The 25933-nt window shown below is 37.4% G+C and overlaps 1 protein-coding gene across 2 annotated transcripts; it reads left to right on the top strand.

Moving 5' to 3' along the window:
• LOC129277612 (roquin-1-like) lies at nt 1–25933 on the top strand. Of its 2 annotated transcripts, XM_054913769.2 has the most exons (17): nt 1–303; nt 1097–1274; nt 2293–2547; nt 3372–3595; nt 4020–4172; nt 4979–5111; nt 5838–6069; nt 7121–7492; nt 10481–10773; nt 11193–11583; nt 11973–12192; nt 12670–13718; nt 15003–15117; nt 16852–16962; nt 18819–19130; nt 19350–19382; nt 19971–25933. In XM_054913769.2, the coding sequence occupies exons 1-17, from the start codon at nt 124–126 to the stop codon at nt 20172–20174; spliced, it is 4455 nt and encodes a 1484-aa protein (XP_054769744.2). In that variant the 5' UTR covers nt 1–123; the 3' UTR covers nt 20175–25933. The 2 variants fall into 2 exon arrangements, with proteins under 2 accessions (XP_054769744.2, XP_063966025.1); XM_064109955.1 differs by lacking the exon at nt 19350–19382.

The raw sequence follows: 25933 nt of genomic DNA, 5'->3' as shown, positions 1-25933 counted from the left end.
GTGCAGCAGTAGGTGCAATCATGTCCAGACATAAAGTCCTCTAGCCTCGGCTTTTCTGCTTGCTGATTCGGCAGAGCAGAACCATATTGGGATTGGGAGATCCCCCACACACCACCCAGCATCATGCCATTCCAAGCCCCACAGTGGACAGAGGTCCTCTCTTGCCCGGTGTGCTGCAAGGACTTCAGCCCTAGCGGACGTCAGCCTGTCAGTCTCTCTTGCGGTCACACAGCTTGCAGGATGTGCCTGAGTAAGCTTCATCGTCAGCAGTGCCCGTTCGACCAGACTGCAATTTCAAAAGATGTGAGTGTGATCTCTCATTCTAGGGAAGGACATGATAGGGTTTTGGCTTTTTATTTAAAAACAAAAAGATGGAGAATGATGATTAATAAGAACCAGTCATTTGTGAAGTACATTGTGAAAAGAAATTGAGAACTGAGAAAGAAAAAGAGATTGAATTCAAACCTATCAAAATACCCTAACCTGAAATTCTGTCTAGGGATTTGAAACTTGTTTGTTTGTTTTGCTTTGTCTTGTTGAATTGGTATCCGAGTTAAAGCTAAACCGAAGTAGTCCCAGCAAGCAATAAATTAATTCAAAATGAAGATTAATTCTGACCATATTGTTGATCTAATTCTACATGTGCATTTATGTTAACCTAACTTCTTGAAATGCTGAAATCTTGAAATAGGAGCATATATACTAATGCAGATGAGCACATTATTATTGTTGTTTCTAGAAAGACCTACATTATGTATGTATAGATAAAATATGTGTCAAATGATTACCATGGAATATGTGTGATTACTCAGAAATTAGCAAAATAAGCATTGCATGCCTGCCAGGTGTAGGATATTTTCCAAGCACCGATAATGATACACAAGACCACATGTGCTTATCTGCGTTTGTGATTTTCAGAGTGATTGTTTTTCAGATTTTATGATTTCACAAAGTTAGGTTTTATTTCGATGTACCAGTTATAGATCTACGAGATAATGCGGTGACAACTTGATTTTTTAGATACTTCATTATGAAATCATTGTTTGCTGCAACATTGTTAGTTCAGATGAATAATGTCCATTTGTTTGTTTTGCAGGTTGACAAGCTCCCGACTAATTATGCCATCCTCCAGCTGATTGCAGGAGAGGATGTGATGAGAGACCCATCGAGGCAACGCATTCCTGATGGCTTGAAACCCTCTGAGTTTGAGAACTACCTTGCCACACAGGGTGTCATAGAAGAACTAGCTCTTTACCTGAAGGTTCTCAGCAAAGGTTAGCTAGCGTACAGATGTAGAGAGAACTGTTGTGTTTGACAAATGATAATTAATAATAAATAATCTCCAGGGCTTCAATCACTACAAGGTCATTGAAGGGGCCTTTGCCATGGATGCGATATATTGATCGATCGCGATTTCTAGTTGAACGCAATCCCTCGATATCGGGCCAATTCTGTAGTGGAGTAACTAAATGCGCAAACAATGCAAACAGAACAAAATGGATGCCCCCATGCAACTGGGATTATAACATTTCATGCCTATGAAATTAAGCAAGAAAGTTGAGACATCCTGCTCTGGGACTATTATTTTCATAGATCTCTACTTGGTTGATTTATTGTTAAAAATCTAGTATCATGTGAAGGTTTCAATATATAGATCTAGGTAAGGAAAGAAAGGCCTGAACAGTGGTTGATATTCATAGTCTTTGGTGATACTGAATTTCATGTTTTTATTTTTTTATTTTACCGGTCCAAAGGTCTGGAAGAAATTGCTACAGTGACCGACGGCCTCAAGCTGGAACCATTTGACTGCTCAGTTGGACTCGGGGGGGGGGGGGGGGGGGGGGGCATTCCAAAACAGTCATTTACTATATTACAAGTGTGGTAGAGCCGTGGTGTAGTGGTTCTGACTCTCGCCTTGTAAACAGAGGGTCGTGTGTTCGAATCCCACCGCGGTCTAGCGTCCTTTGGCAAGGCGTTAATCCACACTTTGCCACTCTCGACCCAGGTGCTAAATGGGTACCCGGTAGGATGCGAAAGATATTGTATGTTTGATTTTGCCAGCGCCATAATGAGGCTGCGATGAATGCAAGGAATGCTCCCCAGGGAGTGGAAATTGTGCACTTTTCGTGCGTTATTGAAATGAATCCAATGACCGGGGTAATAATATGCTGTAACGCGCTTTGAGCCATTCAGGGAAAAGCGCTTTATAAAAATTGGCTATTATTATTATTATTATTATTACATCATCAGTGATCTGTAATCACAGTTTTCTGACTTTGTTCCACTTTCCAGCACCACCCAGTAACCTGAATGGAACTCAGAATGGCACCACGCCCCTCCTCAGCCGTCCCATCCAGCGTAAACTAGTCACGTTGGTCAACTGCCAGCTGATTGAGGAAGAAGGCAGGGCGCGCGTTGTCAGGGCGGCCAGATCTCTGGGGGAGAGGATAGTCACAGAGCTTATCATCCAGCATCAGAACCCACAGCAACTCTCCACCAACCTGTGGGCTGCTGTGCGTGCCAGAGGCTGTCAGTTTCTTGGACCTGGTATGTTGAATGATGTAGAGGGGTTGTGGTCTAGTACATAGGTCTCTTGACCACAAGGTGTGGGTTCAAACCCACTGTGGCACTCATTCCTTGTACATTCATCTGCATGTTTCTCTTTCAACGCAGGGTAGTGGTTAATAAAAATTACATGTGATTTAAACCACAATGCATTGAATATTATATTCTACGGATGCCAAACCATTGTAAAAGATTGCGTCTTGAAAATCAGGTCAAAATGACAGATTTTAAATGCAGTAATAAATGTTGATGTTGTGTTCACAGTTTGAAGACATTATGAGGGTAGTTTATAAAACCTACAAAATTATTTGTCTAACTTTTGATTTTATTTGACATGGCCATTTGTCGTCTATAGAAGAAGGAAATAAATTAATTGATATGTCTTCCCATACTGAGCATCTATGCTTGTATAGAATTCTGCAATCCTCACTGGTTACTATAAATTTGATAGTAATTTCCTGCTTTTGTTGAGAGTAATTACAGTATGGCTTCATAAGGGCTTAAATCAATCCAAAGACTATCCAAAGCCTTGGCAGTGAATGCCCTATTGACAGGCTTCAATACCCCTCTCATTTGTCTTCGAGATTTGTTAATTTTCTCAATTTTTGTTGTAATATAGGAATTTGACCTCTGGGAAAAGTGGCCTAGCCCCCAAAATATTAAAATTTAAGGCATGGCTTTATGTACTTGCATATTATGTCAACATTCATATATTGATTGAATTGAATTTCATTATGACCATGTTTCTGTACATAACATGTATGTAAACCTCTGCAAACTTTCCACTCCCTGAATTCATTTCACAGCCATGCAGGAAGAAACGTTAAAGCTTGTTTTACTGGCTCTTGAGGATGGGACACCTCTCTCTCGCAAGGTCCTGGTCATGTTCGTGGTTCAGAAACTTGAGATGCAGTTTCCTCAGGCCTCCAAGACCAGCGTAGGTCATGTGGTTCAACTCCTCTATCGAGCGTCCTGTTTTAAGGTGACCAAGAGGGAAGAGGAATCCTCTCTAATGCAACTGAAAGAAGAGGTTAGATGATTATTTGAATTTATTGCAAAGAAAATAAAGGATCTGGTAGTAGCTATGTATTTGTTGTTCACCGATCTACTCAGGGGGTTCACGTGACACCTACTTAATTTCATTCCCTTAGGCTTATACCATTACTATTAAAAATGATTAATTAAAAACATAATTACATATGAATTCTAGACTTGAAATAACCCTCTTTAAGATATTCCAGATGATCTTGGACTTTTAATATTAGGGTTTTTTAAGCTACACACCATATGGTGTATCACCCACAGTCGTCAATTTTTTTCTTCTTTTTTTAAGCCAAAATGTTATTAACTCTAGTTGAATGGTGAAGTAATGTGAAAATATAGGTCATTAACCTGTTTGTTGCTTTGGAACTATACCACCTTTATAAGAATTATATTATTGTGTGATCTTTCAGTTTCGCAACTATGATTCCCTGAGACGTGAACATGATACTCAGATTGTTCAGATAGCCATTGAGGCTGGGTTGAGGATATCACCTGAGCAATGGTCATCTCTTCTCTATGGCGATCTCAATCATAAATCCCACATGCAGTCCATCATTGACAAGGTGAGTTCCTTCATTCTTAACCCTAAGTTAACTTGGGGAGGGGGGTCAATTTGATCCCCCACCCCTCGACAAATTTCCTACACTGGCGCACAATTTTTGTTTACACCCCGCTTGCTGACTTTTTATATTCAGGTCTTGTGCATCTTTTTAGACCAAATTTGCGACGCACCGGTATGCGGCTCTGAAATATCACAACATTTTGTAAGTCCATGCCAGACCCAAAATTGCTCATAAACATGATTTTGTGTACAAAGTCAATACTAATACTGTTTTAAACCAAAAAGATAAACAGATTTTATGAACAAACAAACAAAAGCAAAATATGAAAAACAAGGAATGCAAAACAAATGCTAAAAACAGAGAAATATATCAAAGAGAAGAATTACTTTTGCAATCTTTGATTTGCAAATACGTGCATATAAGATTATGAACATAACCTCTGTAAAAAGTTAAAATCACAAATGAAATTAGTTATTTAATATCCTAATGATATTTTTAAGAATGAATTTGCATAGTTCATTTATCATACTGAGAAAATAATTATCAATAAATACATTGTCAAGAATTTGCATGCCAAATTTAGTGCATTCTTATGGGACTGCAGCCAAGATCACTGGGGAGGGGGCATTATCCCCCCCCCCCTCCCAGTCCTCATTACCTCGGTTTTGAAATAGCCCAATCCTTCAAGATTTAAAAATATCTAAACTTGTGTTTGTGCAGAAGATGAATTTTAGTAACATATATATAAATGCAACAGTAATTTAGAATATTGGGTCATACATCCCTCAATCATTTACACTTTGTAGCTCCAGACTCCAGCCTCCTTCACCTCCAGCATCCAGGAGCTAACCATATGTCTCCAGCGCTCCGGTGATCCAGTCCGCTTGGCCCAGCTCCGTGCCCAGCTTGAAAAATTGGCAGCCATTGACCCAAGTCCAGGTACTTTTATTTTCCTTTCATTCTAAGCTTACAAAGCAAAAAGAAGGGATTTCATAATTGACACCAAATTCTGCACTGCCAGACAAAAAAAAACAATAACATATCTTTTGCGAATCTTTTCATCCACTATTTGATTGTGCAGATTACATGCATGCATATTAGTTTTTCCTTATTTCCCTCAATTTATTACTATCATTAGAGTCATCATGATGTAGTGGTTCTTACTTCTGTCTCTTAATCAGAGGGTCGTGGGTTCTAACAATTAATTCATTTCCTTCATTATGATATGTATCAATTTTGCACTGCACTGAAAGCGGGCAAGGTAAGAATGGACCTGACAGGAATGAATCTTGCAATCTGGTATAATATTTAAAATAATGTTGTAGAATTTCATTGAACTAAAATGGATAATTCTATCAATTCAATTTCTTATATAAAATCTATTTCACTTTGTGAAGGGCATAGGGGTGTTAAATATTTTGCATTGTATGTACCATAATACTATCATGTCTGATTTATTCCTTGAAACGTAGAGCACATTACAGCAGCTCTGCTAAAGCTATGGTTATGATGCAACATTGTTGTAGAGTGTTTTGGGACTTTTGACAGAGTAAGTGTAAAGCAGTGTAGAAGGTATGGTTATCATAATCTAGTTCAAGTTCATTATTTTCATTCAATCGTCATAGTCATCCTTTTCCTCCTCATTACTATTATTCTATGCAACAGGTGCAATGATTTCCTCCTGGGAAGGCATAATGTCTGCAGTTGATGCAGTCAGGAAAGTCCTCAACGGTTTGATGGAGTTCCTTCAGAACTACCCCCAGAACAAGAAGACTCTGGACCTTCAGACACAGAACATCAAGTACAAGACCAGTCTCTGTCGGGATGTCATGCAGAAGGGAGGCTGCCCTCGTGGTCCAAGCTGCACTTTTGCACACTCGGAGGAAGAGCTAGAGAAGTGAGTAGAAGATGAATATATCTGTGCATTGTAGTTTGCATCTGGGGTCCGTTGCAGAAAGAGTTGCATTAAAACGCAAGTAAAAAATTCAATTGCAAGTCCCAAATGCGCGCAGTTGATTGGTTGAAAATCAAGTTGTGCATGATTTTTACAGTTGCGATTGATTGCAACTCTGTCTGCAATGGGCCCCTGATCATCAGTGTTGTGCACCTTTAGGCAAGCCTTGATCTCAAGTACATATTCATGGGCTTGGCCTAGGCCTCTGAGGTCTTTTTAGTCTTACCCTTGACCTCGGGGTATGTCCTCCGACAAGCCAGACAAGACCAGGAATAACAAAATAACAAAATTTCAATAGGTTTAACTATCTTTTATTGAAAACCATTGATGTTGGGATCCTACTAAGTTGCCTTGACTGCTGCTAGTTAGCCCTGGACTTGGCCTTAGTCTCATATTTTCTGGTCTTTCACACAACACTGCTGATCTTGTAAAAAACATTCCATATGTTAAACATGGCGGTAGTGGTAGGTAAGATTTTACATAGCACCATCTTACATTTATAATTTCATACTCAAAGGAAAGTACAATGTTTAGAACCCTCTCATGGAATGCCTGTCAAGAAAACAAAGAAGTTAAACATTGATATAGATGATCAGTTTAGTTCCTGTATTTGTTCATGATCTTATTCAATAATCACTCTTACAAGTTAATCATTCTTGCAAAAAAAGAATACCTCTGGGTCATTTAATAAAATAATTAACCTCTGTATATCTGAACCACTCCTCAATTCTTCACTTCATAAACTGCTCAAGGCATGATAAGCTGTCAATTATGAATTTAAAAAGAAATGTCCGCAGTTGCACATCCTATCTCTCTCTTAGGTTATCCCTCCACTGTTTTGGAGATTGTTTAGAATTGCCTCTCTTGAAGTCATATCCATCACACTGTATGTTTGGATACGCACTAATATCTCCCTCTTAGATTTCCATCATTCTTTAAGACCGGAAACTATTTTGAAAATGTATGAAGTTAGTGTCCTTATCATTCATTTCAGGTACCGTTCAAAAAGCCGTCAACTGCTGTCATCCCTGAACAAAAATTCAGGTTTTTCCCGGGGAGACAGCTCCTTGGGCAGCTCCTTTAACGAGAGTAAGAACGAGATGACCAACATATCTATGCCCGGTACCTCGATGAGCAATTCAGTGGATCAATCCAAGTACAGTGTTGATGATGATCGCTCCACTCCGAGGCTCGGCAGCGAGTCTCGCTACGGCAGTGTGTCTCAACTGCTTTCCGACCAGGAAAGAACGCCCTCTGTCGTTGGATATAAGTCTGAATCAGGTCTGACCCACAGGCCTCCTACCAGTTCATTCAATTTAATCAGTTCCACTGAGAAACATGATGAAGACCGTCTAGATGATGATATGTAAGTACTTGAAGTTCAAGATCACAATTTAGATTAGAATTGAACTCATTATTTTATTTTTGCAAATAACTTATAGTAAATATAAGTAGATATGTGGCTTGCATTTGGGAAATTAGATCACATTTTGATTTGAAAAATATTGGGGGGAAAAAAATCTTAAAGGGGAATCCAGCCTTGGCCATAAAATGTTGTGTTGGGAAGGAGAAAAATATATTAAACAGAATGGTGAAAGTTTGAAAGAAATCGGACAAGCAATAAGAAAGTTATAGCTGCTTTAAAATTGAGATCACTAATACTATGTAGATTTCAAATTGGCAACTGAGTGAGTAAATTATGACAAGGGGCAAGGACAACTTTCCCACTAGGCCATGTACTTTCATATCAGGGCTTTGTGGTTTTCTCCTTAGTACCCATTCCCCTGTGGCAGTAATCTAAATATAACCCAGGTAGTATATTGTTTTATATCATCATGAAAGAAAAATATAATTTGAAATAAAACTTTTGGGAAAAATGACATTTTAGCCAAAATATGTATTGGAGTACATGGAAGAGTAGTCCTTGCCTTACATCACTATGACATCCCATATGCGGCCAATTTGAAGTCTCCATGGGTATAGTGATTACCAATATTTACAACTTTAAAAATTCATAACTTTCTTGTTGTTTGTCCAATATTGTTCAAACTTTCACCTATCAACTTGTCTGATTTTTCTTTTCCCTATAAAAACAAGTTTTTATTTGGGTTGGATTCCCCTTTAAAACCAGCAGGATTTGAATCTGTCATCTACTGCTTGCCAGACAGTGACACAGAGATGAGGCCATCACTGTTCCATAGCACAGTCACAATGAAATATGCCATCTAATTTACAAGGTGCAAGTCAGAAGTGTATTTACATAATTCAGTCTGTCCATTTAGCCTTATCATTCCAAATGCTCATATAATTTTTCCATTAACCAACCATACCCAGGTCAGTGCTTGTAACTGATTTAAACAGATTTAAAAACAGTGCCCTTCCTAATCTTGTACGTGTGCTTAACAAATATTACAAATCATAACTGAAATAATTTGACAATTCTTTAAACGTTTGATATTTATACATGCTTAGAAATCTTTTTGATTACCATTGACTTATTGTGCTTTTAAAAGTTTTATTATGAATGATTTTATCAATCTATCATATGCATTCTCCTGTTATTCATTCATCTTTAATAATAATTTTAATTGTCTCTGTATTTTTTTACCATGTATTTTTAATTGATACCCTGTAAAGCATGTGTAATTCAGTTTTTACTGCGATACATGTCTATTGAATAAACCATTACATAAATGAATGAACTTTCAACATTTTTGTCAATAATACTTCCTCTGTGTATCTCCTCTCTCTTTGGGAGCAATGACCTTTATAACCACATTAACCGCCCTTTCGCACGGTGAAAACAAAATCGTAATTTGAACGATGATTCCAGTGAAATATAAAGCTAGTGACGAATATGTAGTACGTGTGAAATCAAACGAGAGCATGATTAGAATCACGAATACTAATCACAGTTACGATTACAATAGCAATCATCATTACAATGATGATTCAAGATTCATGTGTGAAAAGGCCCTTAGATTCATCAGCTCTGTCCCTCATGGTGGCAGTTGTTGTAACAGCCATACAGAATGGCTTCTTCTATTGTCCCTTTTGCCCTGTGCCAGGTAATCCCTTCATTTATCTATAAAAAAAAAAAAAATGGAAGATAAAGAATGGCACAATAAATATTCAGGGTTAATGAGGAGGGCATCAAGGCCAGTCAACAGGACATCTATGTCCATGGCCTTTGATAACATTGGATTAGTGTAAGCCCTATGCCAAGGCTCCACATTAACTTTTTTTGGTGGTGGCCCGTTCGGGCCACCAAAACCTTCAAATAATTTTTTTTGGTGGCCCGATATTAAAGTTTGGTGGCCCGAAAAATATAAAGAAAAACATTAAAAATGAATAAATGGGTATAAATGGTTTAACCACTGTCAAAAAATGAAAGAAAATAATAAAACGGCAAAAAAATGTGAGAAAATTCCTTCCCTAAATTTGCCAAAATGTTGGAAAAATTCACATTTCATATTTAAATGAAATGCCTTCCCAAAGTATTTACTTTCTCAAGAGTTGTTTAAGAAGTCATTTATAAACAAGAAAGAAAGTAACTGTCTGTTTATTTTTGGCTAGAAAAGACCGGAAAAGACACAGCTTCGAAAGAAACCAAGTAACAACATACATACAAATGCACATGTGGGACTGTAATGTACTCACCTATGTGTTTTTATGTGTATTATTTTCATTTGGAAATCTGTCTTTTTGAGTCAAAAGAGAGGTCATGATTCCTCTTTTTAATGCTTGCAAATAATCAGGATACACCAGATATTAGCAAAAAGGTCTGTAGAAGGGCATTTCATTGGTGTAAAATGTGACTTTGACTTGGATTTTCACAGTTCTGTGGAAGATTTCTTAGCAGCAACATTTCGTATTGCAGCTCCCTGAGTCTGAATAGGCTGCTAACGCACAGCTGCTTCAAGCATGCAAAGCTCACGCCAGCTGGCCGGCGCGGCCGGCTGGATAAAAGCTACTTAATGCTATAGCGGTAGGCCAACTTTGTGTGTAGATCAACAAAAAGGGCGCATGACGAACTGGCTTGCAATTTGAACTGTAGAAAGTTGATAAATGCGTGCAAAATGGGGAGAAAAATTGCGCTATTCTGAAAATTATTGGTTGCCCGATTCGGGCCACCAAAACTTAATATTTTTTCAATAATGGTTGCCCGAGGTGAATTTCTGGTGGCCCCGGGCCACCGGGCCACCGCTAATGTCGAGCCTTGCCTATGCACCTTTGAATATTTTAAACAGATATATAAATGCCTATAATTATCATTGTCATCATCATCGTCGTCATTATGACCATCATCATCATGATTGTTATTATTCCATCTCCTATACCTATCTATTTCCAGACAAGCGTCTTTGTATGGTCTCAAAGCTCGTAACAAGCAGCAGGCATCGACGAAGGAAGCTGGTAACCCCGCTTTAGAGCTCCCATCACGCCGCCTTTACCCTGGTGTCCTGCCAAGCAGCAATGCCAAGATGTACCTAGCCAGTAGGAGCATGAGCATGAATTCCACTGAGTCTTCTGTGGAGGTGGAGCCAGAGAGGGCATCCAGTGTGGGTGGTGGACAGATGGTTCACCATGAAGCCAAGAGGAGATTACCAGATCCAGAGATTGACAGATATTCTCTACCACCTGAGGGTATGTATACTTTGTCAAGAGTTTTCAATTTTACATGTATTGAGTCTTCTTTTTTTGTATCTGTCATCTAGAAGTACAAATCTTTTGCACAGCCTTTCTATTTGCAGCCATCAGGTCCTTTTTTCAACATTGCTTATGGAACTTGGGGCTTAGTGGACGGTGTGACATGGGATGCGGAGTGACACGGTCACAATTTACGCTGTTATCAATCATGTATGAAGTTAATTTAAAAGATGGTGTTTTCATGTTTCTTGTTGATTGATTACTTACAATCAGACAAAACTTTCATGGCAGTCATGCTACCCATCACCAATCTAATGAAACTATTCAACATGAACTCCTATTGATAAAAAGAAAAGAAACGGTCAAAAATACTTTTATTGTGGAAATTTATTGATATATTATTTTTGCTTTTACAGATGGGTACTTCTATGAGAGGCGAATGCCCTCTAAAGAGGCTCCTAGTGGCTATAATGGTCATGCTCCTCCATCCCATCCCCGTGTCCTGGTGCCCACCATGCCCCGACCACCACCGCCACCATCCCAAAACGATCCATATGAACGCCAGCCAGACAAGCACCCTTACCCTTATCATCGCACCAACGGTGGTGGATATCTATACCCTGAATCGCAGGTGATACCACAGACACCACCAGCAGAGCCAAGGCAGTATCGTAGACAAGTGGTGCAGCGCTACTTTGATCCTCACACCATGAAGGCCTATGATGTGGTGCCTGTAGAAGACTATGTTGAGCCCTCGGCTCCGCCAGCGTCGCTGTTGCCAAGCCAGAGGTACAAGCTACAACCCATGTGAGTGAATGTATTCAATAATCCTGATGGCTAGATAAAAAAAAGACGATATGTTCGTGCTTTAAAATTAGGACACCTCTCTGGATACCTACAGGGAATGTGTTCTTATACTGTAATTCAGCTTTGTGACTTCTATTTCATCAACAATTTCAGTTAGCTTAGAACATAACAACCAGTGTTGTGCTCCTCAGGTCTGGCATTTAGGTCGATGATGTTGCCTTGTCCTCAAAAGTCTTGGCTGTGGCCTTTGAGGTCTGAAGTCCTTGGGCTTTGGGCCCTTTGGCTTTGTCCTCCATCTTAGCTTTGGCCTCAGATTTCTGGTCCTTGGACAGTACTGATAACAAACTAAGTTTTTTTTTGTGTGTGTGTATTCTGTTCACATCCTGTAGGTATCATGGAGATCCTGATTACTACCCATCATATGAGCCAAGAGGACACCGGGTGACAGACCTGAGACAGCCACTACCAGTTGGTACCCAGCAGAGGAACCCTGGTCATCATATCCCTGATGATGCCCCCAAGAGACCAGAGAATAAGAGGTCTAAGTTACCAAGTCACAAGGCAGTAGTCTCACCACCCCAACCAAAACCACCTATTAGAGTTGAGAGAGTAAGTCATGCTCTTTTTCTATCGGTGTTGCCCTATAAGCGGTGGTACTTTTACAAAAACCTGGGCCATGTTTTAGGAGCAGCTGTTTGTGAGAATTCAGTTCTCCAGTTTTCCATACAGACAACACAAATAACTTGGCTCATGTTTTGCACGTGGGAATGCTGATGATGATTTCATTATATTTTTAGGCCATTACATACATTGAAATATCTTGTTCTCACAAATATTTAAGAACCTCTTATGGCATATCTTCTATTTTGCTTCATGTTCATGTAGTTGTGTGTATAGTATATTTTTTGTGCCTGGCAATGGAACGGGCATACATTTTTGACCATCTGCTATCAAAAATCCATCTACTTTGTCACTGTACCGAAGATTTTCTGCAGTTTATAGTTCTTATAAAAATGAAAATAAGAAGATATCACACATGAAATCATGAGAAATTATATATCACCTGAACATGTTTTTTTTTATCAGGGACCCAGCCTGACTGAGTTGAAGGAGCGCCAGTCCTACCTAGTGACCATGCTTGATGAATTCCAGGATGATAGTGATACAAAGGATGAAGAAGCTATTATCTCCTGGAGCAAACCCTCAACCTCTAACAACCTTACCACCAGCACATGGCCCAACACGAACAATGCCCCTCCTGGGTGGACATCACCCAGCGATACCCTTTGGGGAACGTCCACTTCATCAAAGGGAGCAGTATCATCAACAGGCCTGAGCTTCAGCTTCACTGGAATTGAGGATGATGACGATGATGATATCGACCACCGAAAAAATGGTATTGACGTTGATACGGAAGAGGAGATAGAGACTTCCAAGTTTGATGATGATGATGACAATGCAGATCAGGATGACAGGTGTGAGAGTGAAGTTGGAAGCTATAATCCCTGGACGAGCACGTCTTTGTTTCTGCCAAACACTGGAAAGGCTGTAAAAGAGACGGCAACCAATTACACCATGACTTACAGCAAGGTGTTGGTACGGCACGTCTCGACGAATGAAGACGAACAATTGCAGAAGGCACCTCATGGCTCGCACAACATGGGGGACTTTGAGAGGATGTCTATGCATGAACTGAAGAGAACCTTGAAGGAGGTTGAGCAGCAGGATCAGAGGGCTGGCAGCAGTCACTTTGAGCGTGGTCACAAGATTCAGATCGAGATGGGTCGTAGAGAGGAGGAAACCCCCGTCTCTTTACCCCACTTCTCAAGCAGCTCTGCCCCTTTGCCAGCCCAGCTTGTTAGTAAAGAGCCCATCCTGCACATGTACACCAAGTATCCCCATGCAGGGGCTCTTGCGTCTTCATATGGACCAGTGTCTGGTTCATCCAGGGCTCTAGGAAGCAACACGGGACCTCTGAAGGTGAGTGCTGGCATGGTGGAGAATACAATGCCTGTCAACATGACTGTTCAGGATTGCCAAGTGGCTCCAGGGTTCCAGACCCCTGAGGGAGATGGCTACTACATCAAGACACCGCAAGGACCTGCAAAGAAACTTGATGATTCAATTCTTAAAGAGTGAGTACATCTTCCTCTTGGTCTTGATAGGAATGGATATATTTTCCTGTTGCATCAATAAAGAATTAATAGGTCAAAGGGAAGGGCTAGCCCAAAGGGGCATGTTGGCACAGAATTTTCAGATACAAAGCGAATTTGGACGTTGGGCTGAAATTTGCATATACACATAATTAATCAGGTTTGAACTAACAAATATGACAAATTTGATTATTCATATTTATTATGATGATGCTGGGTATATACATTTATCCCTATTTTGAATTGGGCTACTAGTACTTCAGACCAGATTTTTACTGGGGGATCAATTTGACACCCCCATAAAAAATAATAATAACAAATGAATGAATGAATGAATGAAATAAATAAATAAATAAATGAATGAATGAATAAATAAAATAAAAATAGCCAAAGGTGTAAGAAAATAAAGATGTCTGATGAAAAGTAGCATTAAAATGATGAAATATTAGAAATTCATGAAAAGTGTATGTATTTGCATCATTAATTATGCATTGATTTAAAAATTAAAAAGGGTATAAATCTGAGAATGGATTCATTTAGTTTGAATGACTGGCTAATGGTGTATGAAGTTTTGTTGACTTTGGGTGATAAGTGGCCCTGCTTTATTAGGCTTCAAAATAGACCAGTCTCAAAGAGAAACCCCAGTTTGATAAAGTGGTCCATGGGTCTAAGTTATAGATAAATGAAAGTAGCTGCAATAAACACTGATTTCACGAGAAAGTCTGTAAAACCAAGATTTATTATCATTATATCATTGTGGATCTCAACCTGGTACAGTTTAATAAACTGAACTTTGCGAAATCATGAAATCCAAGCTGAGAAATGATCGCGCTGTAGGTAGCCAACACAGATAAGCACATATGGGGACAGATATCATTGCTTGGAAGGAGACCTTGCATGCTTATTTTGCTAATTTATCAGTAATTACTAAATTTCTTCAAGAATCTTTTGGCAATTTGTTTTAATATTTATACTAGCCTAGCAAACACTTGGATGGTAATTTGATTGGATTGTACTAACTCATTTTGAAATCATTACCACAACTGCCATTCATCTTTAAACTTTGTTCAAAATATAAGGAGGCATTTTGTATTTTATTGTCAATTGTAACACACATGTACACTGTACAGTGACTGGGTTACAAATGGTGAAAAGCTTGTCGAATGTGAGTGATAAATGGCCACATCTTTTTTAACTTGTGTTCAGAATATTTTCTTTGATTATTTTCTTTGCTTATTTGATATTTTCTTTGATTTGAAATAACAGTGATTGGGTGACGAATGTTGAGAAGCTTGTCGAGAGTGATCCACAAGCTGAAGAGAAACTCAAACAAGCATTGAGTCAGGTTAATACCAGGATACAAGCCAAGGAAACAGCAAAGGTAATCATTTCCTGTAACATATCATATGATATTCAGTTACACTTGCTAAGAATTGTGTTGGTATAGGGAATGGTAACAAAAAAGGCAAAAATGCTAGACAGCATGTATTAGGGTTGATTACACCGGCGCCGCCCATTTCCATCAGTACCCGACTTGATCTCTTCAGAACCTGTTTACAGAAGAATATTGAGAATTTCACATGGAGTTTCAACCTTAGGTTAAATGAAGGAAATTGGTCTATGGAATGAAAATGTGAATGCATGATTTCAAATTTTCTTGCCTGAATTTATTGGCCTCAAAACGTTACAGCATCATCCTGTTTAGTGTAGACTGTCATATTTTTTTATCACTTTGCCCTTGATACCTTGAGACGGAATCAAACTCTTTAATATGCCATAGCCCCCAAGGATATTTAGTCCCTATCATACCAGTTATTTTTATGGTGCCTTATTTAATCACCCTTTAATCTTTAAATTGGCAACATTTATATTTTTCTTTCATTGCTACTTTTGATTGAGAATAAATTTGCATGTGAAATCGGTGATTTGAGAAGTCAATTGAGTTACCAATTCAGGGATTTTAGTGATTATTTTCATTCATTTTCCTTTAATACCGCTTCTTGAAAAATACTGATGCATTAAAATGCACTCAGAGGCTCGTATTCTGAAGTCAGGTTTAATTTAAACTCTGGTTTTAAAGGACAAGTCCACCCCAACAAAAAGTTGATTTGAATAAAAAGAGAAAAATCCAACAAGCATAACACTGAAAATTTCATCAAAACCGGATGTAAAATAAGAAAGTTATGACATTTTAAAATTTCGCTTAATTTCACAAAACAGTTATATGCACATCCTGGCTGGTATGCAAATGAGGAGACTATGACGTCATCCACTCACTATTTCTTTTGTATTTTATTATATGAAATATTAAATATTCGAATTTTCTCTTGATTGTCAAGTGATACAACGATTAATTCCCCCTGAACATGTGGAATTAGCATTGTTTAATACTATATGGTTCAGTCAAGTTGGTCCTTATTGTCAAATCTATAAAAAATGAAATATTGTATAATTCAAACAATAAAAAACAAAAGAAATAGTGAGTGATGGACATCATCGACTGAGTCACCTAGTTGTGCATATCACTGTTTTGTGAAAAATAAGCGAAACTTTAAAATGTCATAACTTTCTTATTTTCCGTCCGATTTTGATGAAATTTTCAGCACTATGCTAGTTTGATTTTTCTCTATTTATTCAAGTCAGTATTTTCCTGGGGTGGACTTGACCTTTAAGGTGTGGTTAACTATGGAAAGCCAGTTGTTACATAAATCTATAACAGGAGAGGTTCAATGTATCAGCCCATTTGACTCCCAAAACATTATTAACTGCCTGGGAAGGATTAGTATGACAGTTGTCTTCACCATTAAAGAATTAGTAAAGAGCACAGTAAACATGTGCAGCATTCAATGTAAACAAAATTTTGAAGCATTTGGCTTCCCATAATTTTAGCACAGAGTTAGACCATGGTCTAAGTTAAATCTGACTTCAGAATACAGGGCAGGATGTGTAATGTTTCTTTCTCTCTCTTATATCTTATAATGCATTTTTCCGTGAGTATTATTGTTCTGCATCAAAATATACTGAACCAAGCTCTGCAAAATGTGAGTAATTGTTTTGAATACATATTGTTAAATCATATTTGTTTAATTTCTCCTCATTCCCCTTGCCTCTGAAGCATGCCCACAACACGTTTATATTAGACTTTGAAGAGAAGATATTGGAGAACATGAATTCTGACAAAGACCATCGGCCTGGAGGCAATGTCACCCACAAGGCGGAATCCCAGGTAATTTGTACAGTGCATAATCCATACACGCAAATCAGCGAAGGATGTACATGAGGACGATGAGGGATTTCGCCCTCATGGCAGCCTAAATCGCCTCTAAAATTCCCTTCTTTCTAGTGTCGCCCCAAGATTTATTCAAAACGATATTCAATATCATTTAGAAAATCAATATTCTAACTGTAGCAGAAGAATAAAATTTATTTTTACTGCGCAATTACTTTTTAACCCTAATAAGTGGCCCTTCAAATGAAAGAAATAGCACCAAAATTCTGCAATCGCCCCAAGGGGGAAAAGAAAAATAGCCCCTAAAAATAAAAATTATTTTCTATCCTTAAGCAAATCACACTCATATTGTGACATCACTCCTTTACTTTAATCCTGAGAGGTTGGTCAACCTCAGTGTACTCAAAGCTGTGCATTTATCACAATGTTTGTCTTTCAAAATGATGAGTAATTTTGTTTACCGGTAAACACTAAAGCTTTGCTGGGATCTCATTCATAGTTCAACTAATTAATCCTTTATGCTACCATGTGCTTGGGAATCATTTGTTCACTTAAATATTTCTTTTATTCGTCTATTCTCACACAAGGACCATGCTGCTTTGTATGGCTTAACCCTAAATCTCCCGCGGTATTTTGATTCTTGTCATTCCCGGGGGGGGGGGGGGGCGCATTATGGCCCCCCTTAAGATCTCAGCCGCGGATTGCGCGATCACAACGAAAATTTGCATGATGGTAGAGAATGACGTAATCTACGCAGTTGCATTGGTAAATCTCGCTGAATTCATATATTTTTATTTTATATGAATTAATTATGCTAATTTATTCATGACATCGTACTTTTTGCTCTGATTCACTAAATAAAGCTCCCAAAATGCTATTTTTTGGTGAAAATATTCTTTATAGCATTCCTAACAATTGTGAATGAAAAAGATTCTGGTACCAAGACCGATTTCTTATGTATTTTATTGTTTTTTTAATTTCTTATGTATTTCTTTGTTTTTTTACTCTTCGTTCCAGACTCAATTCTGATCATAAACAAGACAAAATTAATTAAGTTTAATCAGTAAAAGTAAAAATAATGGTACATTTATGAATTTTGGCTAATACACAATCTGCATTGGATTTGTACATGAAATCACGTTTATGAGCTATTTGGGGTCTGACATGCACTTACATAATGTTGCGAAATGTCGTAACCGCGTACCCGGGCGTCACAAATTGGGTCTCAAAATTTGCGCGAGACTTGAAAGTAAAAAGTCAGTGAGCGGCAAGGTCAAAAAAATTTGCGCAGCAGATATATCTCGAAAATTGTCGAGGGAGGGCCATTATGGCCCCCCCCCCCCCCCCGGGAGAATTAGGGTTAAGAAAACAATTGTTGACTTATGCACCTCTCATGATAATGAACATTGGTATCGCGTGTATCATGAAATACACAAAATTAGCTTCATGATACACTGTATATCTGGGTAGTTGATTATCACCAGTTATTATTAGATACCACATTTATTCCTGGCTATAGGTTGACTTGGGAAGAATGAAACAAGAATAACACTGAAATTTAAAAGAAAGCTAATGTAAAGTAAAAAATTTATGGCATGCTAAAGCTTCAGATATTTGAACAAAACAGTTCTATGTTTAACAAGGGTAGGTTGTGTTGTATATTAAAAAAAATAGTTTTAATGCAGAAATTTCGAGTTAAAAGCCTGCTGAATATTTGCTCACATATGATTAAAATTTGATTGAATATTAATGGGATTATTAAGATTTTGACACTTTTTTAATATAGAAAGATTTGCTATGAAATTCAAGGCCTTGTATCACAGCACTTTCCTTTAAATGTGTCCTTTTACCAGACCATTCCAACCCACTCTGAAAGCAGGGCTGTTCAGATGCAGGAGTCAATGCTATCCCGTTTCGCCCATCCACCCAACCATCCCCCCAGGGATCGATGGGTACAACAGGGGGGTAGCCCAGACCACGCCTCTGGTTACCAGTACGTGGACCAGCACCCAATGGATGCGTACCCCAGCTCTAGGCCCCAGTACCCTCATCTTGTACCTGCTGGGAGCAGACAGGTTAGATATGGCCCTCCAGTACCTACAGCAGCTTGCCATGGACCGATAGATAGGCCAGGGATTCATTCGCCAAACAAGCGGCAGATGATGGTACGTTATATCCTAACATCTTTTTGTTTCTTCTCCATGGGACGGGAGGTGCATAGTAAATGTGAATAATATTAAATTTGAGTTTTATTCAGGGAAATCCACAATGAGAAATATAATTGAAGGATGGTTCATTTGTGATGCACACGTCCAAAATAATAAATTATTTATGTCCCTCACTTCTTTCAACATCCTCAAAATCTTTGTTTTTATATTTTACAGCATTGTGGATATCCCCCTCTGGAAGAGGCTGAAGTAAGTGAAAAAGGGGAAATGGAACAATTGATTATCCACCCTTAAAAAAAATCTTTATCCTTGTTTTTGTACTTAAATATGTAAATAGGCATCAATAAAGATGATTGGCCACGTATAGAGATATAATTTCTTTACCGGTACCTAAGAAAAGTTAGGTTAATATCTTAGCAGACTTTTACCTTCATTGTTGCTGTTCGCTTCTTCATACTATAACTGTCATGTTTTGCTGGGATGAATTTGTGGCACTAGCAGTTTAGAAACATCAATAGAACTCTTTAGTAATTAGTAATGGGAAGTAATGTCTATATTGATTTAAAAGCAAATTCTCAAGTTTCCTTATTTGTAAAATCAGTCCTTGCAGTAGGCCCACAGGATATTTTTTTTAACTGCCTCAGAACCATTTTCAGTACTTGGGGATATTTGAAGGCATCAATACAAGTTTAGGGGAGCACCCAAGTCAATTGCCTTTGTTTAACGCAAGTCCTTTGTAAATTTCCTTCAATACCTCTCCCTATGCTTTGGCCTTTGTTGTCTGTGGCATGGATTGGCCATATAATTTTCATATTTGGTGTTGTGTTGAATTTGCAGGAAGCAGATCGTCAGTATGCCAAGCAGGTACAGGATAAAGAACGGGAAGAGTACCTGAGACACTTGGAGGAAGTCCAGAGGAGACATGACCAGATGGAACGCATGGAGCAGCAGAAGAGATTGCAGGAGGAGCGAGACAGAAAGATGGCCAGAGAGATGGCCATGAGGGAGGCCATGTCCAGGGGGTACAACAACTACACCTAGTGCTGGAGCTTATATGCCGGGTTTAAGAGGGCCAGGGGTACAGCAGTTACCTCTATTGGTGAGTTTAGATGGTGAGGGGGTACAGCAATTCCCCCTTGTGGTGGGTTTAGATGGCCAAGGGGTACAATATTTACCTCTGGTGGTAGGTTTAGATGGCCAGGGGGTACGATAATTACACCTCTGTTGGTGGGTTTAAATGTACGGACGAGAGGGTTCGGCAATTAAGAAGTAATGCTCTCCCCGAGTAAGTGTGACTTGTATGCTTAAAATCAAAGTTGCTTCTATATGAGAAGTCTAATACCACTGCTGGAAAGCTGTTACGTATATTTGTCATTACTATTATATTGTGTAATGCTGATTTACTAGTCGATTGCACTGTTCACTATTTGTTTACATGCATATAAGCGTCTGATAATGATATGTATTCTTAAAGAGGATTATGTAGTTGAGCATGATATTTCCTATTTCCTCATTGATCTTTATTTGTATTGTTTCGCACTTGTATAATCATATCATTGGCAATACATGTATATACCATTGATACAAACAATATATTCTAACTGCAAAAATACCATTTTAAATTGTTTTGTGTGTAATGTCTGCTGTATTAAAATTGCAAATTCTTTTCTTTATTTGCTGGAAAACAGTTGTATTTGAAAGATTTATGGAATGGTAGAAAGGATGGGCTTTAATCTGAAAAGTAAAGTTTATTTCCTATGAATCTTGAGAACAGGATATGTACACTCATAAAAGATACAAAGAGGTATTGCATTGTAGTTCCAACAGAGTTTATTTCCAAGTCCAAATTTTCGACGTAAACCTTACGTCTTCGTCAGGGATACAAAGCTCATATATTTCTCTACATCTGTGTTTAAGCGGATTTTTTGTCTTCTTTCAATGTTCGTAATGCGCCTTAACGCCCTCTACCTATGACTTTACGTCTGTATGTGTATTATGACGGAATAAACTCATTCATAGGCTTCGCCCTTACGTAGGATGTAGGCATATATATATGCAAGTTGTGGTTGTGGTTGAATACTAATTGAATTCATTCCTTGAAAATAATTCAAAGTCCTTCTAGCCCTACCCAAAAAAAACCTTTTCTATTGTCCTTGATTGTTAATCCACAATACCATCTTGACCAAAATCTTTGAGGCGAAGGAGGAGAGATGGCAGTATGATGCCATGATTTTGTCATTTTGTAAATGGCACTGGTCAACTTCTGCAGTCATATTCATCTCTCACGTCCCATAATCAATTTTAGCCTTCTGAAAATGAAGCAGTATTAATGTTTAATACTCTGATATTTTCTGTAAGCAGAAGTCATAAGACAGTGATGGACAAGGTCATTATTATTCCTTTGATGTATTTCAATCCCTACCGTCTGGCTTTCATTTATGGAAATCATTTGCATTTGTTTTAGAATCCAAATGACATACACTTATTCCTGCACAAAAATATGTCAAGGTCAAAGGTCAAACCTTTGAAAAAAGAAATGTTTAAAGCTGATTTTGAAATTTTGAAAAAGTTTTATCTCCATCCATCTTGAAAATTAGTGGCAAATCTAAATTGGAAGTAACCTGAGGCAAATTTACTATGTAAGAATGCTTTCAGGTTTTCTCTCCAATATATGTCTACCATTATTTCATTTTCAGTGAGTTGGCAATAACTAATTTGTTGTAATGATACTAACAGCATACAATTTCAAGTCAACTGGCTTTTGAAGTTATCATCCTGAAGGGCCTAAATCAATCCAATACTATTACAGGCTATAGTTATTATTATTTTTTTTTTAAGTGCACACTAAGTTACCAATAATGCGTATAGCATTTCCATTTATTTGAATGCAGTATTAAAGAGCATTGTCCATTAAATACCTTGCTGACGGGCATAGGTGCCGGGGATCGCACCCTGGACTCCATGTACAGCCAGGCGCCTTAGACCACTGGGCCACGGCACCTCCACCGGATGCCCAGTTAACTGGCCTTGATATACCTCCCCATGTGTGTTGTAAGATAGAAATGCGCTTAGTTGAAAAGTAGTCTTGTCCTTTAAAAAAAAATGTCCAAATTTGAGACCTGAGCCTACTCATTGCTTTAGCTGTGTTTTACTGTAAATTGGATTTCAAGAAATTATCAAGTACCCATATCACCTTTAGTGGATAAAGGTTAATGTACATGTATGTGCAATGAATGCCTTTTTAAAGGATTTAAGTGATTCAATGGGATTTGAACCCCCCCCCCCCCCCCTCCTCACATTGTTATTGATATGAATGGTAAGAGTAGTCTTCCTACAAACAAGATGAGATGGTCCAAAAATGGGTGTCAAAGTAAATGGGAATCACTCTGTTGACTTAACATAGAGGTGAAAGCAGCTACTGAAGCGATTGTAAGGAGCAGCTGGTATTTATCGGCAGCTGTTTTGAATGTTATCAATCAAAGAGCATGAAAAAGCCTTGTTAATTTACTTTTTGTGTTTTATATAGCTTCAATTCTACCATTTACATTGTATAATGGATTTTGTATCTACCATTTTACTGCTGTAAATAAGTTCATAACTTGAATACCTTATTCTGTGTTTAACCAGCAGTGTTATATATTTACCAAATTGTTTTAGCAGTTACACTCCTATTATCTTTATCAGTGATATTATTCTCAAAATTAGTGTTTGATGTCATCCAGGGCTTTTCATTGCACATTGATTTACTTCAAATTGTGCACAGCAATTTGAGAATTTTTTTTTTTAGATGATGCTTGTAGTCTAAAAGAAAATGCATTAGATGATTGCTTATCATAATGTATAATATAATAATGTGATCATACTTATACTGTATCAACTTAAAAATTGAATTATGAATATGCATGTATTATATATGTAAAGTATATTCATTTCATGTACATGTTTGCCTACTTTAATCCTTGCGAGATAGTATTTTTACCATGTGGGGGTACTCTAGGAGTGGAATACCAACTCTTATTCATACATTGAAATAGGACATGATAAACTTAACAAGGAATTGACGCATTAATTAGGGCCTCTATTGAAAGGATACTCTTTCGAGGTGAATTTTTAGATTACGCACACCTTTTAGCAATCCTTATTTTATACACTTGATTCTTATTTTCGGGAAAAGAAAGTTGTTTTTCTGGATGACATATTGTGGTATATGCGGTATGTAACTAAGAGAAAATTCTGGAATATGTCAATATTTGGGTAACGAGACATCTGCCCCTGCGACAATTACTCCTGCGCTTACATGTATATCTCTGAAGATATGATATGAAGGTTTGGGTCGCGACTTGCAATATATTTTTTTTTTAGAATCATGTAAGGATTATGATTGAAGGTTAAAGATATCATTGGCTTAATGTGTGAGTTTTGATAGGAGCAATATTTGTAACAGGAGCAAATGTAATGGACTAGATGTTTGACATTTCTAATTCATTTTAGTCAAATTATGCAATACTCTTTTTAAGGTACAAGTGTAATTTCCTAATTTCTCATTTAATGAATTCACCTTTATTATATATGTGTTATCCCCTCTTTCTGTCATTTATCCATCCTTGTCATTCAGTTTGGTTTGTTTTAGGTCATATAAAGCATAGTTCAGTTATAAGGGAATACTTTAACTTAAAAGAATACTGTCTTTATATTAAAGGCTTGTTTTATCCTTTCATCTCTGAAGATCACATTTATTTGTCCCATGTTAACCCGCAAAAAAAATCACAAGTGGGATCACTGGAGCAAAAATTGGGCAGAGTTTCATATGATTGTTTAATGATTAATGGCACTTACTGATGCATCTTTTTCCCTCTGGCCAGGGAAAAAGCAATCAGTGTTTAACCTATTTGGAAATTTAGTAGTAAATTGTAAAATTTTAACATTTGATTTGTCTGTGAGAGTCGTTAGTGAAATTTTGTACATGAAAATTCTAGTAAATGATGTCCAATACTCCTCCATCACGCCACTCCATTCTACCTTTCTGTTAAAGCATCTTTAAAGGCACCGATTTATTTCTGCCTTATTGTGTTTTTGAAAGAAGCATTATTTTAGAGTCGAACAAGTTCATAGTGTTAACATCAGTTTTCAGAAGTCTATACTCTGTCATATGTTATGAGAGAATTTGTAGGGTTTCCAAGTTGAGTGAGATGCTGTTTCAGTTTTCAAGCAAAAGTATCTCCTGTTTAAACTGGCATTTAAAGACAGTTTTAGAGAGGACTTTCAGAGTGAGAAGTCTTCTTTTTTTTTATTAAGAGAGCCATGTTGGGTCGTTATGTTTTGATAAAAACACATGTGTACACTTTAAAAGTCAGATGTGAAAACTATGACCATTCAAATTGTTTGTGGGTGACTTTGATATATTTGTAACTTTTCATTGTGTCTGTAGGATACATAGAAGGGATATATATACGCATTTGTTATGCTGTGATTTAGTGGTAGGTTTTACTGCACTAGATAATTGAAATGCATTGCTAGTTATTGTACACTTAAATGTATTAAGCTTGTAGTGTAAGTTTGTATGTATAGGTAACATATTATCATTGTCTGTTGGTGGCTACATGTATACTGCTTCAAACTTATGTTCTACATCCGTGGACTTGTAAGATGCCCTTTGTTTATTGCATGTATCATCATTTCATTTAGTGTGTGTTGTACAAATAGAGTGATTGAGTCATTTGATTCTATAATTGACATTTTTTATGTCAACTGATTTGTTTTCTTAGCTGTCTGAAATGTAGTTTATGAATAATAATCGTCTCCCATACATTTAGCCCAATTATCAAACATCGTTTGATTAGTATATTTTTAGTATGATATGATAATCATAGAGATAAAATTTTATTTTCATCTTGAATCATCGAGATTATTATTTTTTGTTTATTGATAAAGAAAATGAAGTGAGATTTTATGAAGAAGATATTTCCCTGTGATATATAATCTAGTCATTAACAATATATTTCCATTCAAAGTTTTGACCTTGAGACAGATATATTCCAAATGTATCATGTTTGCAGTGTTCCGTGAAGGTTTTTGTCGGTGATTTAGACAGTCGGATGTTATAAGCTACTGAAAATCCTTGCATCTGATTGGTCGAGTGCAAATTAGTCAGTGACAATCACTGACCAAAATCTTCATGTAATTCATATTTATTTCTAAGACTTGAAAATAGAAACCTTGATATTATTTTTTTTCTAATTAACGAGTAATATGGAGTTGAAATGCTCTGTGAGCTTGACTCCCTTTAGATTATATAATTACACCAATAATACATCACAAATGTGTGGCTTATCATGGTTGAACCAGAATAGCACTCCATGGTTTCTTTTACACAAAGCCTAAAGTTGATCTTAAATGCTGAATTCTACTATTGATTGATTTGTGTGATCAATCTTACAAATCAACTGATTAATCTCTAAGCTTTGTTTTACCAGCCCCCATAACCTACTGGGTGAGATCTTGCATTGCAAGATAGACATTTGTGCCCATTTAGCATATTATTATAAATTGTAGATTTCATTGAATGTTATTACCTTATACTAAGGATTAACATTATAATGGTACTTTTTTTAATGCTATTTACATTTAGAATTTTTGATAAGTTTGGTCATCTAGCCTCCATATCCCTGCATTCATATTTTTGTTGTTTGCTATTACTGTAAATGTCCAACATCAATAGGTTACACTACATGTATCCTTCTTGTGTTAAATTAGAACTGTCAAGAGTGTGTTGTCAAAAATAAAAATTCAATTTAGTTTAA

This window comes from Lytechinus pictus, chromosome 15 (assembly GCF_037042905.1).
Source record: "Lytechinus pictus isolate F3 Inbred chromosome 15, Lp3.0, whole genome shotgun sequence".
Lineage (NCBI taxonomy): Eukaryota > Metazoa > Echinodermata > Echinoidea > Temnopleuroida > Toxopneustidae > Lytechinus > Lytechinus pictus.
The sequence above is the reverse complement of the archived record's forward strand: the minus strand, read 5'-3'. Positions and strand labels throughout refer to the sequence as shown.

Bases quoted from the DNA above. Each gene is read 5' to 3' on its own strand.
- LOC129277612 (XM_054913769.2), top strand. From the start codon at position 124: ATGCCATTCCAAGCCCCACAGTGGACAGAGGTCCTCTCTTGCCCGGTG. The intron at 2,548-3,371 runs GTATGTTGAATG...TTCATTTCACAG, and splicing joins CTGTCAGTTTCTTGGACCTG to CCATGCAGGAAGAAACGTTA. The intron at 15,118-16,851 runs GTAATCATTTCC...TTGCCTCTGAAG, and splicing joins AAGCCAAGGAAACAGCAAAG to CATGCCCACAACACGTTTAT.